The sequence below is a fragment of the Metarhizium brunneum genome, chromosome 1, assembly GCF_013426205.1.
Source record: "Metarhizium brunneum chromosome 1, complete sequence".
In the NCBI taxonomy this organism is placed as follows: Eukaryota; Fungi; Ascomycota; class Sordariomycetes; order Hypocreales; family Clavicipitaceae; genus Metarhizium; species Metarhizium brunneum.
The window spans coordinates 8,121,081-8,140,614 of record NC_089422.1 but is presented as its reverse complement, the minus strand read 5'-3'; the positions used below and the strand labels follow the sequence as shown (position 1 = coordinate 8,140,614).

The following is a 19,534-nucleotide window of genomic DNA, read 5'->3' as shown; positions in this document are numbered from 1 at the left end:
CACTGGTACTCCGTGAAAAGAAGCAAAGCGTACCGTCCGCTCGTAATTCTTCGACAAGACTAGTACTCAAAACATAAAAAGCGGCTTCCTCGGATTGGTCATTACAAGCAATCCACCATGTCGTATTCGAGTAATAATGGCCGACAATGCTGACCAAATACGACCGCGGTAGAGGTCTAGGTACTGGTAGTCTCGTACTATCACATGACGCAATGTAACAAATCATTGCGGCCTGTACTTGCAAACTTACGCCCTCTCCCGCCCTTGGTGGGTTCCAAGGTTATGCTGACTCCAGGAAGAAGGTGCGTCCGAGCCATGCCCGCTCCACTCATGCCGTTCATTGACTGAACCAAATAGCCACAACAGACCAATTGCGAGGTCTTTTGCTTGACTGTCGGGCAAGTGCGTCGAAGCGAATCAGCTGGAACGACCAAGAGGACCCTTGAGACAATTTATGTTCAACCCCGAATGCAGGTCCTGGTCTCAGTCTAGATGTCACAGCTTGCAAATTAATCCCTCTTTCCCAAAGTTTGTATTCTCTCCATCTACATCACCATTCCGTTCCCCCCTACAAAGTTGGAGGCACTCGAGCGAGTCTTCTCTGCAGCCTTAGCAGACGGACAGTGTTGTTTGGATTGGCGACAGCCTTTTAACCCCCCACTCGGTTAGTCGGTGGCGCCTGCTCACTTATCATCATCAATCCGACTTTCAAATCGATCCAGGTGAACACTCGGGGTTGCTCAACATCGTGCCGTTGATCCTGTGTTACCTTACTTGGTATTTGAGACTTGGATGCCAGGAGCCATGTGCAACTTTATTTACCTGTGAACTTCGACTTCTTTTTTTTTCGACAGGGTGCAGCTGGCAACGGCCAGTTCACCCACCGAAGGAGGGTTGTTCGCGCGTAGGTGAAGCTGTGAACCATCTACGACCCTCGTGTTGGGTTTCAATCACTCGCTGCCAATATTTTTTTTTCGGGAAGACTTCTTGTTCCATCCTCTTACGCCACTCCAGCTAAGTGTGTGGCCGGTGACACAAGCGAAACACGACGCCCTGATTTCCATTACCCTAATACGACTGAAAACCATAACTTTAACTTCAAAGACAGAAATTCTCATCATGGCCGGGTCCGCAACGGTATGACGCCAACTATCATTCTTCTGGGAGATGGTCCGGTTGTTTGCTAACTTCGACGCAGATTGCCTTTCCTTGGGAATGCCGTGATAAGGAAGACCAAGCACAGGCATCCTTTAATCACCCTATGAGACGTACAAACCAAATTCTTATGGAGGAGAACATGCGATTGAAGAGGATTCTACGGGAAAACGGCATATCCTGGTCACCTGTGGCTCAAGCACACTTAATACAACAGAACCCTGCTCTTCGGCGTCGGACTCGGGCTTCTATGTCCGCACACGAGCTTGGTTGCCCTAGTTTGCCAACGGAAGTTATTTTAAGAATCTTAAAATTCGCCATGAAAAGCCCTCATCCTATCATTGATCCCTTATCCAAGCTGTCTCATGAGCATCTTTCTGAAAAGGAAAAGGCGCGTGGCAATCAAGTTGCGATACATTTTCTGGCCACTTGCAGGGCTCTTCATACAGAAGGCACTCGATACTTTTGGGAGTCAAACAACTTCACTTTCACTACTCCAGAAGCACTTCGCAACTTCTCCGAACTGAGCTCCCAGTATCGGAACCAAATCACACATATAAATCTGCGCGTCATCGCCCGCTATTACGACGACCAACGCCGGAAGCATCGACTTGAGCGCGGCTATCATGCTGAACTCAAAAAGGATCAACTATTAAAAGTTCGGCTACGGCCAAAGGAACCACCGCTCATTAGAGGGGGCTTTCGATGTTATGCTTGGTCTCAGATTACAGACTTTTTGATGGCCCTCCGTGCACCGTACGACCCGAACTACAAAGACAAGAATAATCCTAGGCCTCGACTACTCCCAGGGCTTTTGTCGTTACGACTAGATCTCGTCAATTTTTCGGAAACACTTCTCCCCTTTTCCGGCTCTGAGTTGCATGAGGTTGCCTCCCATGAGTTGGGGTGCACACTTAACGAGCTTCAGGTAACAGGCATGCCATTCGACGACGCTGGAATGAAGGCCTCGGCCGAATTAAGCGGCATGCTAAAGGACGAGGGTCTATATCTAGATGGATCAGCATCGTTCGTTGCCCTTGTTAAGCAGCTGCAGCCACTGTCCGGTAAGCGTTGGTGTGCCAGAGTTGTCAGGGCGTTCAAGGGCAGAGAAGATGATGACGATTCTGATGAGTATGACGAGGATGATGAAATGGATGGTCCCCATCCTCACGGACATTCCCACGCTAGAATCGGCACCATGCCACCCGCTCCGGTCGAAGAAGGCCACCCGACATCGTCACGAGACCCTGACAAGGTGATATGGAAACAAGTCCCGCTCAGCCGTGATGACGACGCGCGAAACTGGGTACAATTTTCCCGACGAGGCGGGCATGAGATTGCCGACACTGATTGGGAGACAGATGACGAAGGAATCTGCCCGTGCTGTGGTGAGGGTCACCCTGGTTCATCCTTGCTGAGCTTTATGATGGAACAAGATGACGACGACGACGACTTTATGGATTTTGAGTGAAGGAACAATTTGGCGGTTGGCAAGTTATTGAAGCTGGCTTTTATGATGATAATATTTGGGCAGTCCTGGGGACCAGACACGAAATTGTGACGAAATCAATGTACCTGAATGGTCGGAACTAGGTCCCTAGCTTAGTTTTGACATTGTCAGTCATAGATATGCCCTTGGCTGAGGTTGACATGGGAGTGATATGGTTGACGAGACACCGTTGGACCGCGAGAAAGGGTTCCTCACTTGCTGTGCCGATTAGCTCGCAAGATAGTTTTAGCAGCCAAGTAGCAAGCGCAGATAGTAATAGAGCAGCGAAACAATCAGGGTCTCCGCGGGTTGCATAAATACCTAGGTAGGCATTGAGGCGCACGTGTTTGCATTCTGGGCGAGGTGTTTGAAAGCACAGGTATGCCCCGCCAGCCAGCACTGGCTGCGGGCCGTTAATCTGGCTGATGTCCCCATTTGTAAGCCCACCCCTAGTCATCTGTCACTTCGCGTCGGCTATTCTCCGACATCACCACATCCCCGGGCGCTCTGCAGCCTCTGGAATTCTCCCTACCAGGTCATGATCATTGTCAGTTCTTAGGCACGGATTTTTTACCGGTACTCTGAGCGCCCACGTTACTGCATCATTGTGCTCTACGATGAAGTTTACAAATTCCCAGCTGCAGCTTGCAGCCATGGCTGTGGCCATGCTCGCCACCACAGGCCTTTCGGAGCACACAAGCAATTGGGCTGTTCTCGTGTGCACGTCGCGATTCTGGTTCAACTACCGCCACTTAGCAAATGTATTATCTATATACAGAACAGTCAAGCGATTAGGCATACCTGATTCACAAATCATTCTCATGCTTCCCGACGATATGGCCTGCAACCCACGCAATGCATTCCCCGGCACTGTCTACAGCAATTCCGACCGAGCTGTTGATCTGTACGGCGACAATATCGAGGTTGACTATCGTGGCTATGAAGTTACGGTTGAGAACTTTATCCGACTGCTGACAGACCGTGTTGGCGATGAGATGCCTCGCAGCAAACGCTTGTTAACCGACGACCGAAGCAATATTCTTGTATATATGACGGGACACGGGGGAAATGAGTTCTTAAAGTTCCAGGATGCCGAGGAAATCGGCTCTTTCGATCTTGCAGATGCTTTTCAACAAATGTGGGAGAAGAAGAGGTTCGTAACTCGCTAAGGACTGTTGGGCCTGCTTTGGAAGTCAACGCTAACCTGAGACTTGACAAGATACCACGAGATTCTCTTCATGATTGACACTTGCCAAGCAAACACCATGTACAGCAGACTGTACTCGCCGAACATTATCGCCACTGGGTCATCCGAACTCGACCAATCATCATATTCCCACCACGCAGATAATGACGTTGGCGTCGCTGTTATCGATCGATACACCTATTATAATCTGGAGTTTCTCGAAAACCAGGTCAAGGATTTGAACAGCCCCAGGACAGTGGGCGAACTGTTCGACAGCTACGACTACGAAAAGATCCACTCCCATGCTGGGGTTCGGTACGATCTATTCCCTGGCGGTGCTGAGGGTGCGCGCAGCCGCCTCATTACTGATTTTTTTGGCAACATCCAAAACGTCGAGGTTGATCGCGACTCGAGCTCGTCCCTTGACGAGCAGCTACTTGCACTCAGCAAAACCATTGCTATTCTGCGGGAGAAGGAAGCTGAGGAGGATGCAGCCCCCAGGAACACGTCCTCTGTGCCGGCCAGTGTTTCCACTGAGCCAGTCACCAAGCTTCAAGGGGCCACAGTCCTAACAAACGATAAGTGGTGGAACAAGAAGGTTGTCGGTGCAACTGCTCTGGCTGGTTGTGGTCTGCTGTGGGCAATTGGTTCCTTCTTAGAAGTATAACTACGACTGAATGCTAATTTAATAAACATGAAAGAAAAAAATTTAGAAAACGCATGGCCTTGCCGAACCGAGGGGTATGTTTGTCAAATTACTGTTCATTTCCACAAGAGTGAACATGGGATGGCGTTGGTTAAGGTTGAAATGGAGAAGGCCAGGTTTGCTTTATAGGCACGCATTCTTTCCATCTGCTTTGTATACCCTTGTAAACTAGAGGCATAAAATGAGACTTGGTACAAATGTGCTGAACAAGGAGTAAAATGGTATAATGTATGGTATGTTGGCCCTTCACGATTGTCCCACTGGAGCTACCAAAAAACGGCCTTAGTCAGCAAAAGCTGGTTCGTTTTATCTCTGGGTGGCACCAAACCAACTTTTGTCTGAGAGCAAGACTCAGATAAATCAGTTCAGCTTTTATCATCTCTCCATATATAAAATACATTTTCATTCAAAGCGATGGAGAATACGTGATCTTCTCAAATTTGTAGGTCCGCGCTCATTTGCGCCGCAGAAACATGGATAGGTCAAAGGTGAGTAGAGCTGCAAAGAAATTTAGGTTCAGAACGTTGGCCTACTATCCAGCACGACATACGTCAATCGACAACAATGATTCGTAATGACAATCACTTTGCGAATTATCCTGCGCCCCCATATCCAAGCCTACTTTACAGCTCTCAAAAGTGGCAACACTCTTCCATGATAAATCACATCAAGGCTGATCGATGAGTAGGCCAGGCCTCTCGAACCTTTGGAGTTGAAAGCTCGCCCTTTGGCTTTCCACGCCATAGCTTGGTCATGCGATGCCGAACTAGCCGTCGCAACGGGTGACACAATTCACATTTTTCTGCCTGAATACCCTCGGGCGGGCAGCAATCCCGACGACCCTGGTGACGACGGCTTCCTCCAACCCCAGTTCTCTCTCACGCTCACAGCTTGCGCCATCGTCCGCCCGGACCCAGCTATCAACGGCCCGTTATGCGCCTTTGCTGGCGTGGCCTTGCCTCCTTCCAGCTCCACGGAGCCACTCGTATTCAAAGGCGTCGGGAACGCGGAAGCGACAAAAGCTGGCTCAGCCTTGGGGCAAACTCTCCGTGTGGAATGGTCTCCCAACGGCCTGGGGCAAAACTTGCGGCCCATCGTGACCGTAATGACCACCTCGGGGAGTATCGTTGCGTTGGGTGAGTATATTGATCAGAAGACAGCAATGTCATCGAGGTCTCGCACGAGGACATTCAGAAATTGGAAACTCCTCTGGGGCCTGGGTGCAAATTTGCCCATTCCTGACGGTGAGAGCAAGAGTGGATTCAGGAATATGAATGAACGGATTGTGTCATTTTCCTGGGCCAAGGAAATTGCTCCCGGAATGGGCTTGTTGGCGTACTTGAATGATGCCCGGGAAGTTGCCATTATGGGGATACAATTCTTTTACAAGCCCCCCGAGTCGGATGAGTCCTCTTCCGAGGTGGCAGGGTGGGAGATATTTGAGATTGATCGATTCGACGGAAGGGGACCGCATGATGTGAGTTTCCTAGAGCTTGCACGCCGGGGCGGTTCTTGCGATTGCTGACAATTGCAGGCTACCGAGGCAGCAGATCCGGAATTCGTCCCTACCGGAGGTCCCTTTTCCTTGAAGTGGAGTCCATGGCATATCACAAACGATTACCGCACAGCAACTATCGCCTACTTGGGGAAAAATCACATTGGATTTCGACGAGTCACTATACAAGGGCGCTGGCATCGAGGCCAAGACCCGAGTATCCGTGTAGAAGAAGCCGACACCACGTCGATATGTACTTTTCTATCTTCAGATGCGTTTGTGGAGTGGGAAGACACGGTATTCCTTGGTTCCAGGGGCTTGGTAGGAATAGAAGCTGACATTTGGCAGATCTGGCAAGATAGCAATGGCCAAATGGCCCGCGGTATAATTGCCACGCCGTTCGTCGTTAAACCCTTCCAAGTTGATCTCTGCGCAAATCCAGGTCCCCGTCTTGCGCCTCACTCACCTCGAGACTGCTCAACTTCATACCCCCCGCCTGATGAAATTTCTACAAATCCCATAACAGGTACGTCTACTTGAATTCCACCACTTTCCTTCTGGCGACTAACTCACCAGGCCTCATCATCCACCACCCCGATCCATCCATGAAACCCGCCGAGCCGCTGTACACCCTCATCCGCCTCTCTGCCACGCCCACCAACCAAGACTGGTACCAGACTAACCTCCCTCCGACAACCCCTTTCCCCCAATGGGCCGAACGCATTCAACGGTCTGTCACCCGCCAAGTATCCCGCGTCGAAGCCCTCGGCGGCATCGATTCCGAATCAGATACCGACTCTGAGTTCGACGAACCCGAAGTCCACGACATGACCCCCGTCTCCGAAGAAGCTGTCTCATCAAAAGTCCATCCTCACCGCTTTCGGCTTTGGGGCCTAGCCGCCTCCCCCGGAGACGGATCCATTGCGGCCCTGGTATCGAAGCACGCCACTCAGCACGCTGAGAGACGACCACGGTCAACAGTCTTGTTTTCATGGGATACGGGTGAGCGTACAGACTCAACGGTGCCCCATGTACCGAAGTTGACCACTGAAGGGACAATATGGGAAGCCATGTATGGGAGGATACTAGATATGCCGAGTTTCCTGTCAGGGACCACAGATAGGTCGTTAGTTCACGAGACGTCACTAAGGAAGATGTTTAAGGGTGTTATTCCAAAGCAAAAGTGTGTCTTCTGCGGGACGAGCCTGGTCATGCTTGGAATTGAGTCGATTTGCGAAAAGGGCCATTCTTTCGGTAAGTCGGACTGTTCTCGCTTTGGGTACAGATTGTTTGTTAACTTGCACGGATTTACAGCTACGTGTACTGCCACGGGACTTGCAATCATGGCTCCAGGCGTGTCCAGGGTGTGCTCGGTATGCGATTTGCGATGTCTGAATTTATCCGAGCTCTCTCGGATCGCGAAGGAGCACTTGGGACCATCTACGGTAGTCGAATCGGCGGGCGAGGTGTGCGGTGGATGTGGAGGAAAGTTCCTATTCTAAGCGGGCTGTACTCACACGATACTAGTTGGTATTTCCCATTGGAGTAGGATGAATTCAGCTAGTTTCAAAGAAGGTATTGTCGTCACGTCGCTACCAAGCTATGTGCAATTCGTCCCCTCCAGACATGGCCAACAATCATCCCAATTCCCCAAAAGCTTCGCAAGATGCCATGCGTCCTCATGCTACTTGTTTCGGAAAACAGAAATCAGGACTACCAACTCCGTTGTGACGGCCACAAAAGAAGCAAAGGGCCCATCTTCCGCCTTGAGAGCCAATTCGCCGGATGCCGCAGGACGAATCAGCACCATCATCAAATATATATCAATGATGTCACCACAACATATAATATTGAACAAACCTTGTTGCCCCATTCGTAAGAAAGCAAGTATACCAGGGCACATCCTTCACCTTCACAAAAGTGCACTTCAAATCCGGCTGGCGTTGGACCCATCAACCGTCCCGTCAAGGATGCAAGGCAGACAGATGTTAGTAAAGTGTCTGGTCCCGTAATCAATCACCGAGCACCACTGTGCCACTTCCCCTCCTGCAATACCCGTGAAACATCTAGGCACCCATCCTGGCAGACCTGTTTTCCCTCCTCTCTACCAATAGTACACTCATTCAAGTTCAGACTCGTGTTCCACCATCAGCCCATTCCATCGGCACACTATTCTTCAAGGGCCATAATGCCGCGCTTGCCTGCTACCGCGAGCAGAAGATGTCGGCATTTTCCTCCATAGGAACTGTCGACATTCAAAGCCGTGGTGTCGTCGTGCAAAGACGCGAGGGCGAAGGAGATTACGAGGTAATCCTTAGTGTATAGCAATGGGTAAAATATGTTGCTGTTTTGATCACGTTGACGAAAAATACTCGTTTGCTTCATTGCCTCGTTCGTTGACCAGAGTGAAGGCATGTCAGTATAACTGTAACCGGTTCCCACTCAGCCAACTTCAGGATTTGCTGAAGCGGGCTTGCTCTCTTTCGGATGTCGGCAATACGCAGATAATCAGCAGGCATCTAACAACTTGCTCACGGATGAACAGTAAATAAACATCTCAGTTACATTTATAATCCTATCGCGTGACATCCTGGAGGTCCTGCGACTCTCTAGCATCTACTACTTCATCATCCTCACCCAGTAGCTAACCCATCCAGCTAGAGCACAACACCAACCCAGCCAGTCCCGTGCTCAGACCAGAGTTCAGCTCTGATAAAGACTAAATACAAGTGAAGTACCTCGCATAAAAGCATCGAAGTCAAGCCCCAGATCGGTACTCGTCATCATTAAGCAGAGATCATCCGTGCCAGTGCATTGCTTCCATCACCAATTCCCTTGGTATTACCATACTCCAAGGCTCGCTCCAAAAATCACAAGGTTGCCGCAAAAGAAACCTGAAGCAGCTACAACAAACAGCAGTTGATAGTGGCGGTAAACCATCCATCATATGTGAACAAATATATCAACATCAAAAAGATAAAAAAACAAGCTCAAGGAAGTCAGGAGCCAATATTGGGCTGAGAATCAAACAAGGGAGATAGAAGAGAGAAGGGAATAGAACAAAATACAAAAAAATCTGCGAAAGTCAAAAGAAAAAAAAACATGGAAGAATATTGAGGCTTCTTGTTTCCCAGTAATCTGGTCGCCATCCCCAGCAAAAAAAAAAAAAAAAACAATTATCAGGGTAATATAATATGATATCCATCCAACTGCCCATCATCTCAAACGCCATCCGTTTTTGATCCGTACTCCTCTTTTGACTCCCAAACCAAACTTGCAGAATTCGCATTTGTTCAAGTTGCCTGACCAGTTCGTTTCAGGCCTCAGTAAGCTTGACCTGGCACCGGCTTTCTGCCAATTGGCCCAGTTGGGGGCCCAGTAGGAGGACCTGGAGGCGGTGACTGAGCCGGATTCACACGTCCAGGTCCAACGGGCCCTGTCGGTCGGTTCATCCCAACTGGACTTGCAGGTTGGCTTCCGGGATGCACTGGCAGCGGTGGTGGTCCATTGAAGCGAGGTGCAGGGCTTGGGGGAGGTCCTGCAGGGCTCATGGGTCGAGGACTCGAGGTACCAGGGCCTCCCGGCCCCATTCGAGGACGAGCCTGAGGCGCCGTGCCCTGGGGAGTCATTGGTCTGCCTTGGGGGGTCACGGGTCGGCCCTGGGGAGTCATGGGCCGTTGCCCGGGTCCTTGAGGTTGGTTAGGACTTCTGGGATACTGTCCATTTGGGTTGACTGGAGGTCCAAGTCGTTGTGCACCTTGAGGAACTCGGGGCTTCACAGGGCGGGTTGACAGACACGTTCGGGGAACGACGCCTTGCTGAGACCGATCCAAGCGGATAACAAGAGCCCACCCATCATCGTACTCATGTAGGAGGCGAACGAGATCACCAGCCTTCAATTCCATCTCGTCGTCCAATGAAGGTTTGAAGTCGAGCTGAACCCTGTGCACATTGGAGTTAGGAGGCCCTCCAGCTGCCGCAATTGCTGCCGCACCGTTAGACGGAGGCATTGCCGCGCCAGAAGAAGCAGAAGTCATGCTGAACTCGGTTCCAGCAGGGCTGGGTGGTATTGATCCAAGGGTGGGAGGAAGAGTGAGGTCAATATTCCTCTCTGTATTGTTGCGCATAGAAGCTTTTCTTGTCAGACCAACCACTCCTGCACCAGCCGCAGCTCCGGCGGCAATTGCAGGGCCATTAGCAGTAAAAGGACCACTGCGAGGTACAGCACCTTGTTCATAGCTATTTGATTCCGAAACACGCTCTGCTTGGTTGCCAAAGGGGTTGGCAGGGTGAGTGCTCTGGCTAGTAGATGGGCGCTCCCGCATAGCATTGATCTTACTGTTCGCTCCAACAGCCGCGGCAGAGTTTAATGCCATGCCAGCACTCTTGCTTGTGCGTTTGTCCAGGCCCCAATTAGGCAGGAACTGGGTGACCGGTCGCAGACTAATGCGAGGAGCATGAGGATCACTTCGAACAGTCATGGCGTCGAATGCATTGGCATTCGCATTGGCGTAGGACTTTTCATTGTAGGCACCGCGGCGCTCACCAGCTTGTCGACGGCGACGGCTGAACAACAGGAACGCGACTAGGCCAACAAGAAACACGCCACCCAAAACACCAAAGGCAATGCCTGCTTTTGCTCCCGCGCTAGTACCTTCATCGCCGCTTTTAGCAGGCGTTGCATCGGACGTGGGTGTGCTGGAGACAAAGTTCAATGTTGGTGTTGACGTGGGCTGAGCGCCATAGTCAATCGACGGTGACAGGGCAGGACTCCCAGTAGCCTTGATGAGCAACGTCTCGGGAGCCGAACTACTCGAGTCAGGCTTGAAAATGGCGGTAGGCATTGAGAGTGTCTCCTTGGGCTTCGACTTCGTCGTGGATGTCGTTGATGGAGTGGGCTTGGGGTCTGGTTTGCTGGTAGGGCTCGAGTCCTGAGTTGGCTCTGGATTGGGATCATCATGAAGCGTCGAGTATCCGGCAATGGGTCCTTCGAAAGTTGGCGCCATAGTCTTGTAAACGGTACGGATAAGTGTTGGGCCATTGCCTATAGTTTCGCGTCAGCCCTAGATGCACGTGTTTGACAACAATGTCTGCAACGAAGCTGCAGGAATCACGCCTCGGCGTGAAAAGCATTCAGTCCAGAATAATGTTTACCTCCGCCTGTATCCCTTTGAGCATTCCCATTCGCGCTGCTGTCGTCTCCAAACGGGTTACGGAAGAGGTCGTCCATATTGGGCAAACTATCACGTCTCTCGTGATGATGCCGATGATGCGAGTGAGGCATCGTATCGTGTCAGGTCCAAGTGCTGAGACTGAAAAGGTGGTCAAAGATAATAATAGCGCGTGGATTCCCAGCCCGGTGCATGTATTTGCTCAGAGCTAGTGTGGCGGCTGGCGTATTGACTGACTGACTGGAATGTCAGGGTGGCCGAATACGAGGGAGACAAAGAATGTACCAGCAAACTATTGGTGAGGGGGTGGTTCAATGTCTGGTAGAGGCTGTGGAAACAATAAAAAGGAGGGACAGCCAGTTGGACCAGATGCCAAACGATGGAAAGGCTTTTGCCGATGCAAATGGAAAACGATGTTTAAAAAACAAGGTGTTGTTGTCGGTTGCGCGCGGATTTTGTCGTCGTCGTCCTGAGAGTTTCGCGAAGGATTGTGAAAAGAGTGCGAAGCGAGTGAAAGGGCTTGCCAAGGCAGTAAAGAATGGAACGAGCGGGCCGAAGCTCAACAACAGCAACGCTCAAGAAGTTATCGCATGCAAAGTGCAAACGAAGCCAGAGTTACACGCGTAAAGGACTGAAAGAAGGCGAGAAGCGGAGGAGCTGGGGAGATGGACGGGTGACCTGGTAAAGAGGTCAACGGGTCAACGGGTCAATGGCCGCAGAATCGGAGGGACGAGCGCACGCCAGGCCACAGTGGAAAAGTCGTCCAAGACCTGCAGTCGAGATGTCAACTCTGTCGTCTGACATCCGGGGTGCTCATGGGCGCCAAGGCGATGCTTGCTCAAGGGCTGGCACTCGGTCTGATGCCTGCATTCAAACTTGGGGTCCGTTCGCCGCGGTTGAGCTCCGCTTTGGGTATCGGCTACGTTGCCGCCCTAATTGAGCCTGTTCCTAGCCTGTGCCGTCCTCTCGTCGAGAAGCAAAATGCAAACAGACAGTACGGTACAAGCGGCATAACCTTTATGCAAGTTATGTCCTCTGTCTGGCTGTCTGGAGCCCCGTTCATGCGGGCCATGACGCCAGGCCGATTTTGCTGCATCGCACAGCAGATTCGCAGCTTTGCCAATGGCACTTAGCATGTTGCGTCTGACAATATTTCCGGTTCAATCACTGTGTTCTTCACATTACTCCGTACGCAATTCTTATTGACCGACATTCTCCCAGACACCCCTTCAGCTTTGACTCATAGGGGTGAGGCACGGAGTATAAAAGTTATTACTGTGGCTGCAGGTCTCACGCATTTACGCAACTTCAAAACGCTCACTGGCAGCTGAGGCACAATCCTGTCGTCGCCTCGTCATGAAATCAGCGCTCAGGTGCAAGAGTCGTGTTAAAGCGGCAGCGTTGGGAAACAAACAAGGGTCAAGGGCAAAGGGGTCACTCGCAGGGATCTTGCAGGCCCTAGTCCCAAGACGGCCAGGGGCAATGGGCGTTCATTGGCTGACTGCCAGTGGCTTCTGGTGATTGCCCCCAAAAAGAGATTGCTAGTCAGGAACGATAATCGCTCTTTCCCGCCTCACAGAGTGGGGAAAGTTCAGAGCGCCTGCAAATCCCGCAGGCATTGCCCTGGCCCAGGCGTCCCACAATCCATCCTGGTCAATATCCAGCTGCCAACTTCTGTCCTCTTGTGCCCTCATCACCCCCAGATACCATGTCCTCGGGTGGTCCTGAGCGGGAGCGGCATGATCCCGTCATAACCTGCCAAGCTCATCATGGCACTAGAACTCGTGCTTCCTCGGCTGCTGTTCGCCCTTCTGCCCAGCCCTCATGACCGAGCCACCGGCACGCCTGAGGCTGCGACAGTAGAGGCAAACCTTCTTGAAAGCTCTGTGCTGGTTAATATTTATTCGTCCTCGCCAATCTACCGCTTCTGGCTCTCTCTTGCCAAGATCATGCCGGTGCATTGGACGCCACCAACCTGCATGGCTGAGTGGTTCTGCAGACCAAGTTATCACAGATTACCAGACGAACCTGGTCCTCGTACCAGACGAGGGCTGTTAGTTCTGCGACCACAGGACTTGTCTGCATAACCTGCCAGTAGTACTCCGTATCCAAGAATCACTTACTTACCCGAGCCAAAATATCCCTCAGAGCAGGAAACGCCGCCAGCTGACACTGAGCCCAATGGATGATGGATGGATTTCTGTTCCTCCTTAGACAGGTCTGACAGGGAGACAAACATTGATCATACTCGCACATAATGTCTTGTCCCAATGTCTCTCATCACCTACATGAGACTACTCCGTATCTCATTAGTACATATCAAATCGGGTATCAGTCTCCCTTGCACCGTGACCTCATATGTGCTCAATCGTTGTTTGACACACATGAGCGACCAAGAGGAGCTTACATTGGGCCGTTTATTAATCCCGACAACCGTCAATTCAGGATTGACCAGTCCACTTGCACTTTTTTTCTAATCGTGGGGCAAGTCGCTCAGCATTGCTTAGAACATACGGAGTAAATATGTCATCACTTCAACCGTCGACACGCGGACAGACCACGCCGAAGCTAGACAGGGCTGTGAAACGCCCGCCATCCGACTGGCGATCATTCCTACTCCCAGTTAGCGTTGCATCTATCGGAAGCAGATGGTCATGTTTTGTGCTTTTTCCGCCTGTTGCTCGAAAGCTTTTTCGCCGTCAACGGTTGCATTTATTTCGGTCGCTGGGGTCAATCGTTTGCTTGGAACATGCGAAGAGATCTGGGGAATCATTTGGTAGTTCCAATCCGGTCACAAAATTAAACACGCCTCAATCACCATTCGGAACCGATTCTCGACGTCGTTGTCCAGTAAAACAATTTTCTCCGACGGAACGAATGGATGAACACACTACGGAACTAGCCGAGGTCGTTTGTTTTTGTTTCGTGTTTCATGATGATCTAATTCATTTGCTCTTCTATTTCAACAAACCTTGTTCCTGGTTTAGATCTGAGCGTTGGGGAAATATTAGGCCTCGTGGGTGAGATGGGCGAGAAATCGAGCCTTGCGCCCGTGCATTGTAGTAGCCAACCACCATGTTGCACAACTGAATTAATTTTTTGATGGCCCGAACTCTGAGTGTACATACTCGTCTTCATTTCTAGTACCATATGAAAGGTTGCCGGGTCTCATGTCGAAGTCTATTGCTTCCAAAACTACTACTTTGTGGCACGCATCTCTACCAAGTCAAATTGAGCCGTGGAGCCCAGTACGCCCTATGGATTAATCGTCCTGCATGTATGAAGACCAGCTTGGTCTCCTCCCGTCCTTTCTGGGGCGTGAACACGTTTCACCTGATTCCTTCTTCAGTTCCTTGCATACAATGCATTCTACTAGATCGGCCCATGTGTAATGGCGGTGACAGTTACCTGTGCGTTTGATCCCCCGGCGCCTTTGTAAACTGTATCCCGCAAATGCGATAATATCCTAGTACTCCGTGACCTGGGACTTGTCAGTACTAGCATCTAGAGTCAAAGAGCAAGACACGTGGGCGATGGACAGCATAAGGTGTACATCTCAGTATGCCTTGATGTTGAAAAGGTGAAATAGATCCTCAGGCAATGCGATAAATGGCAGCATCTGGCCAACGTCCCAAAAGTTCCGATAGCCCGCATCCATCTGTATAATATCTAAACAAGTCCTCGAATGCGAGTGTAGCGAAGACAGGGCCATGCATGATCCAAGAACATGATAATAAAGCGGCTGCAACATCAATCATCATGTCTCAACAGGAATGCACGTTTCCCATCCCACTGCCATGGCTCAACAACTCACAACATCCAAAAGACCCGTTGTGGGAATATAATTCCTTCGATGAGCCTTCACCTAGCAGGATCAATTGCAGGCGCTGCCCGGTCCGGGACAATATATAAACTGCGACATAACAGCTAAACCGGGAGCCGGTACTACGATCACGCATATAGAAACCATCTCGTCAAAATTACTTGTCGCTATCGACATGCGCGACCCATGACTTGTCAGGGGCATGCAGGGCACGTAGCTAATACCGGACGCAGATATTAAGGACAGGCTATTCGTAAGGGCAACATGAGCATACATATGTGTTAATGTATTTGCGATAGAATCATCTGTAATATCTGCGCGGCTTACCGTCAGTCTCCATCAAATTAACTTCAATAGAGATTTAGTTTGCGCAGATCACTCGCACGTTGTCTGCCAAGTCGGACCGTTGACACCACAAACTCTCCGTTCAGACAAGGAACTGGACGTGGGGGTACGCGCGAACAGTCAAAAGATGGCTTGTTTTGGTGTAGAAGAACTGGTTTGCATTGTCGATGGTGTGATGTTGTCTTGTGGTCAACAGGCTGAAACGAGGCCCTCCCTCGCCCACTCGAGACCCCGTGTGATATCAATTCAATTCTACTCAGAGGAGCAAGGGGCAGCGAGATACCTGTCGCCGAAACAATGGAGGAGAACGCAGAAAACCAAATCTACGTGCCTCGGATTTTCAGCCACTCCAGGTGGTTCTGCACGAGGCCTATCAGTAGGAACCACTGCAGCAGGGACATCAAATAAGGCGAATGAGTCGTAAATTGCAAGTCTATACATTTATACAAACGCATGTCTACGAAAATGCCACACTGTAATTGCCATGCCAGTAGAACAATGACCCAAATCGACCAGATCCAAGGCAATCCGCCTCCCGTGTCCAGGGTATATCGAATCAATCATCCGCCTCCCGCGCGGTGCAGTCATAAAACACAGAGCCACCCAGCCGCAAGTAGATTCCATCCACTACATTGAATCTTCCATTTGCCGACTTCTCGTCTTGGACCAGTTATCTTTGTCCTCCTTGCCTCCTTGGCTTTCCAACCCCATGCCTCGCTCGACCCATTCTTTGCTCTCCATGTGCTTGAGCCGACTCAGTGCTCGCATAAACGCAAACGCTTCTTCTTCGCCTGCGAAAAGGTTTGAATTCTTGAGCTCTTCGGCTTGCCGGTCCACGTCTTCCATTAGTTCCTTGACAGTGGACACCGCTTTTTCTCCCTGTTCAGTGCTCTGAGGGTTATTTTTTAGCAAACTCTCTGCAATTTCGTCTTTCGATATGAAGAGCTCCGTTAGTGGCTTTTCCGTGGTAAGGACTAGCTTCGCGTTGCCCTCGTAGACGGCGTCGATGAAGGTGATGAATCGACGGGCTAGGTCGCGCTCACGGATTGTCATTCCTGGCACCTCGGTAACGATGAAGGAGTCATATGCGCGCACGAGCTCGAGGTAGTCGGCGGCGGATTTCGGCTGTCGTATTAGCTCGTCAAAGGTGAACCAGGCGCACCTGCCGCTGACCCGGGGCACGTAAATTTCTCGTCCCCAAACCTTTTGAGTCTCTGAATGTGGTGGGTTGTCTGAAGAATCCCCAAGGAAGCGAAACCACTTCTCAGCATGAGAGTTGGCGTGGGCGTCGAGCGGGGTGTGATATACTCCTGACGGCGGCCGAGGTATTTTTCGATAGTCTGTAGGCGAGTCAAGATTGATAACATGTAGTCTGTTCTTTAGGAGCTTGATGGCGGGGATGAAAGACTCTCGTTGAATGCCATTCTTGTACAGGTCATCCGGGTGACGGTTGGATGTCGTGACTAGGACGACACCGTGGGACATGAGACACTCTAGTAGTCTACTCAACGTTTAGATTAACCAAGAGCTCCGACATGGAAGCTGAACAGGTGGTTTTCGGCTTGGGGCTATCAAGACATACCTTCGCAGGATCATGGCATCTGCCACATCCGTGCACTGAAACTCGTCGAAACACAGTACATTTCCGTGCTCGGCAATATCCGCTGCCACAAAGGGCACGGCGTCCACATCCGTCCCATGCTGCATTTTCAATTTATGCAGTCGCTTATGTACATCTTGCATGAAGTTGTGGAAATGGATTCTAGTCTTTGTCTTGACGGAGCTTGGGAGCGTGTCGTAGAACAGGTCCATCAGCATCGTCTTGCCGCTGCCCACATCGCCGTACAAATACAAGCCACGAGGTAGATTGTCTGGGATGTCGCTAATGGCAGATTGTGCTTTACCATTTGAGCCAAATAGTGATGAGAAGACTGATTTCCTGGCTGGCTTCAAAAGGTCAAGGCTGGGGTGTTTAACTTCAGGGGCGTGATAGTTGCGCAGCTCATTGTACAAATTTTGCAAACTTTCAATGATACCTGGATGAGGAGGAGCGTTAACCTCGGCCAGGAAACATTGCCGGGATCTATTCCCATATATAGGACTTTTCTTCAGCCTCACCTCGTTGATGGTCATCATCCCGCAAAAGACCATTCTCTACCCGTCTATCATACTCTGCTAAAGGGCCCTCTCCATGTAGCTGGCTTTCCACAATGGTTGCTGCGGTTCGAAGGCCTATCGTGTATGGCGGGAGCGCAGTTGGCGCCGGCAGGGTTGTCTGGCATGTCGGGAAATGTTTGATGGCAGTCGGCCGAAAGCCTATTCGCCCGATGCAAGAGGAATATTGTCCTGTAAATCGTTGGTTGCGAGAATGGTGTAACCCAGCTCGGAGCTGGCGTGCCGCACCTCTTGACGACGCAACGCCGCCTCGCATCATGGATGACTCTACGGAATGCAGATCAGTCGAGGTTGCAGGGTTGCAGGGCAGCACGAGTGTCAGGAGTGTGCCATGAGGCTAGCAACCGGTCTGAATCGAAGAAGTTGTGGTGCAGCGGCGACTCAGTGATTTGACGATGTGTTATCCATTGTCGGCCAGTTGGTGGTGGTTCCGAGGCGGAAAGAAATGGAGCTGACAAGTCCTGCATGTGAGTTGTGGAATCTGATTATCTGACTAAATCGACGGCACCAGTGGGCCAACCGTTGACCGTTGGAGTCGCCGCGCCACAGGGGCAATTGGAACCCTCGGAGCCAAAACAAGGGCCGTGATGACATCTCCACGGGCTGGGCCAGCGAAGCCGTCGATTTACCCTAAATTCCGACTACTAGTACAAGCAACCAAGATTAACTTGTCATCAGGTTCCTAATCGATTGCTTCATTCTCTTCACTGCCCCTCCTTTGTTGGCCTTTCTGTTCAACGAGGATGGGTTTATTTTCAGCCTGCTCGTTCCTGGGACCACTTGCGGAATTCGTAGCATTTTATTAATAACTCAATTACCCAAGCACTTGATCTAGACGCCACGCTCAAGCACCGAGACATAGCAACAATTGCTCAAATCTTGACAGGCATTCCAGTACACCCCGAATAGGAAGAACCGCATCCATTGCCAGTCTATCATACATGATGTCCGAAATTATTTCACGCACTCAAAATGATAGCTCCCCAGGCAGTAGCCAGTGCTAAAAGAGAAGCACGCAGAGCACCAGCACCGCTCTCATCACCCTTGTCCTTGCCGCCGTTCTTGCTGCCACTCGAGCTCGGAGACGTGTTTCCAGTCACATCTCCGCCATAAGGGGAATTGCCAGGAGTGACACCTCTAGCCAAGCCGCCGGCCCTTTTCTTATAGTCATCTAGGGTTTCTGTGCCGTTCGGATTGACCATGCCGACCATGCCTTTCGGACACTCATCACCTTGTGAGGAATAAAACGCCATGGGATCTGTGTTATTCCATGTCACACGGAAAACTTTATCCTGAAACTATGTTAGCTTTTCACTCAGCGTGCATTCGCGACAACAATACGCAAAGACCTACTCCTTCGCCGCTTTCTACATCCATATACCCAGAAAAGAACCCGCTGCCTATGGGGAGAGGTGAACAAGGGTATTTGTAGTCGCCTGCTACAACACTGTGGTTCTTAGGTTGGAAGTGAAATTCAAGAATATCGCCCTTCTTTGCTGTGACTGAGTTTGGGTTGAATGTGTTGTCGTTTCGCGCCGTGATTTTGATAGTGTCCGCCTGGGCCACAGCCACCAATGCGCAGACCACGAGCGACTTGAAAAGGGCAAACATCGCTGCTAGTTCTCGAATGATGATTGAAATGTATGTCGTAAGCTGTGTGGTTTTCGTCGTTGGCAAGAAGAGGGAGTGATAGGTGCGAGACGGGATGGCACCGACTCTGGCCTTTATACCGCTCCTTGTGTCACTGCACGGAATATACTCGGGAATTATATGACGAGGAGAAAAGCTGTTTCTAGGGCATCGTATTTTTAGCCTCGATACCTACCCAAGTGCCAAGTGCGTAAATAAGGAGTAGCTCGGTACCCTGGAAACACAGAAAAACAAAACATGGCCAAGGATATGACAGGGCACCACGTAATACGGGGTAGACCAGGCAGAACGTGACCACCAAGATGCTGCCACGAACAAACTGTTTGAAAGCAGCCAAGT

General features: G+C 50.7%; 5 protein-coding genes across 5 annotated transcripts; 3 read left to right on the top strand and 2 right to left on the bottom strand.

Annotated features, from left to right (window-relative positions):
- Positions 1 to 1,119: 1,119 nt before the first annotated feature.
- On the top strand, positions 1,120 to 2,626 carry G6M90_00g024770 (uncharacterized protein; the record flags this gene model as incomplete). The annotated part of the gene is made up of 2 exons (XM_014692618.1): positions 1,120 to 1,137; positions 1,199 to 2,626. 2 exons carry the CDS (start codon positions 1,120 to 1,122, stop codon positions 2,624 to 2,626), a joined length of 1,446 nt encoding a protein of 481 aa, XP_014548104.1.
- Positions 2,627 to 3,297: 671 nt separating this feature from the next.
- GPI8 (GPI-anchor transamidase) lies at positions 3,298 to 4,497 on the top strand (the record flags this gene model as incomplete). Its single annotated transcript, XM_014692619.1, has 2 exons — positions 3,298 to 3,797; positions 3,864 to 4,497. 2 exons carry the CDS (start codon positions 3,298 to 3,300, stop codon positions 4,495 to 4,497), a joined length of 1,134 nt encoding a protein of 377 aa, XP_014548105.1.
- A 512-nt stretch (positions 4,498 to 5,009) lies between these two features.
- On the top strand, positions 5,010 to 7,533 carry G6M90_00g024750 (uncharacterized protein; the record flags this gene model as incomplete). The annotated part of the gene is made up of 6 exons (XM_014692620.1): positions 5,010 to 5,024; positions 5,225 to 6,013; positions 6,071 to 6,328; positions 6,380 to 6,557; positions 6,608 to 7,285; positions 7,346 to 7,533. 6 exons carry the CDS (start codon positions 5,010 to 5,012, stop codon positions 7,531 to 7,533), a joined length of 2,106 nt encoding a protein of 701 aa, XP_014548106.1.
- A 1,821-nt stretch (positions 7,534 to 9,354) lies between these two features.
- On the bottom strand, positions 9,355 to 11,261 carry G6M90_00g024740 (uncharacterized protein; the record flags this gene model as incomplete). The annotated part of the gene is made up of 2 exons (XM_014692621.1): positions 9,355 to 11,075; positions 11,186 to 11,261. The coding sequence occupies 2 exons, from the start codon at positions 11,259 to 11,261 to the stop codon at positions 9,355 to 9,357; spliced, it is 1,797 nt and encodes a 598-aa protein (XP_014548107.1).
- Positions 11,262 to 15,997: 4,736 nt separating this feature from the next.
- On the bottom strand, positions 15,998 to 19,156 carry AFG1 (the record flags this gene model as incomplete). The annotated part of the gene is made up of 5 exons (XM_014692623.2): positions 15,998 to 16,871; positions 16,953 to 17,406; positions 17,489 to 17,812; positions 18,513 to 18,837; positions 18,899 to 19,156. 5 exons carry the CDS (start codon positions 19,154 to 19,156, stop codon positions 15,998 to 16,000), a joined length of 2,235 nt encoding a protein of 744 aa, XP_014548109.2.
- Positions 19,157 to 19,534: the final 378 nt, after the last annotated feature.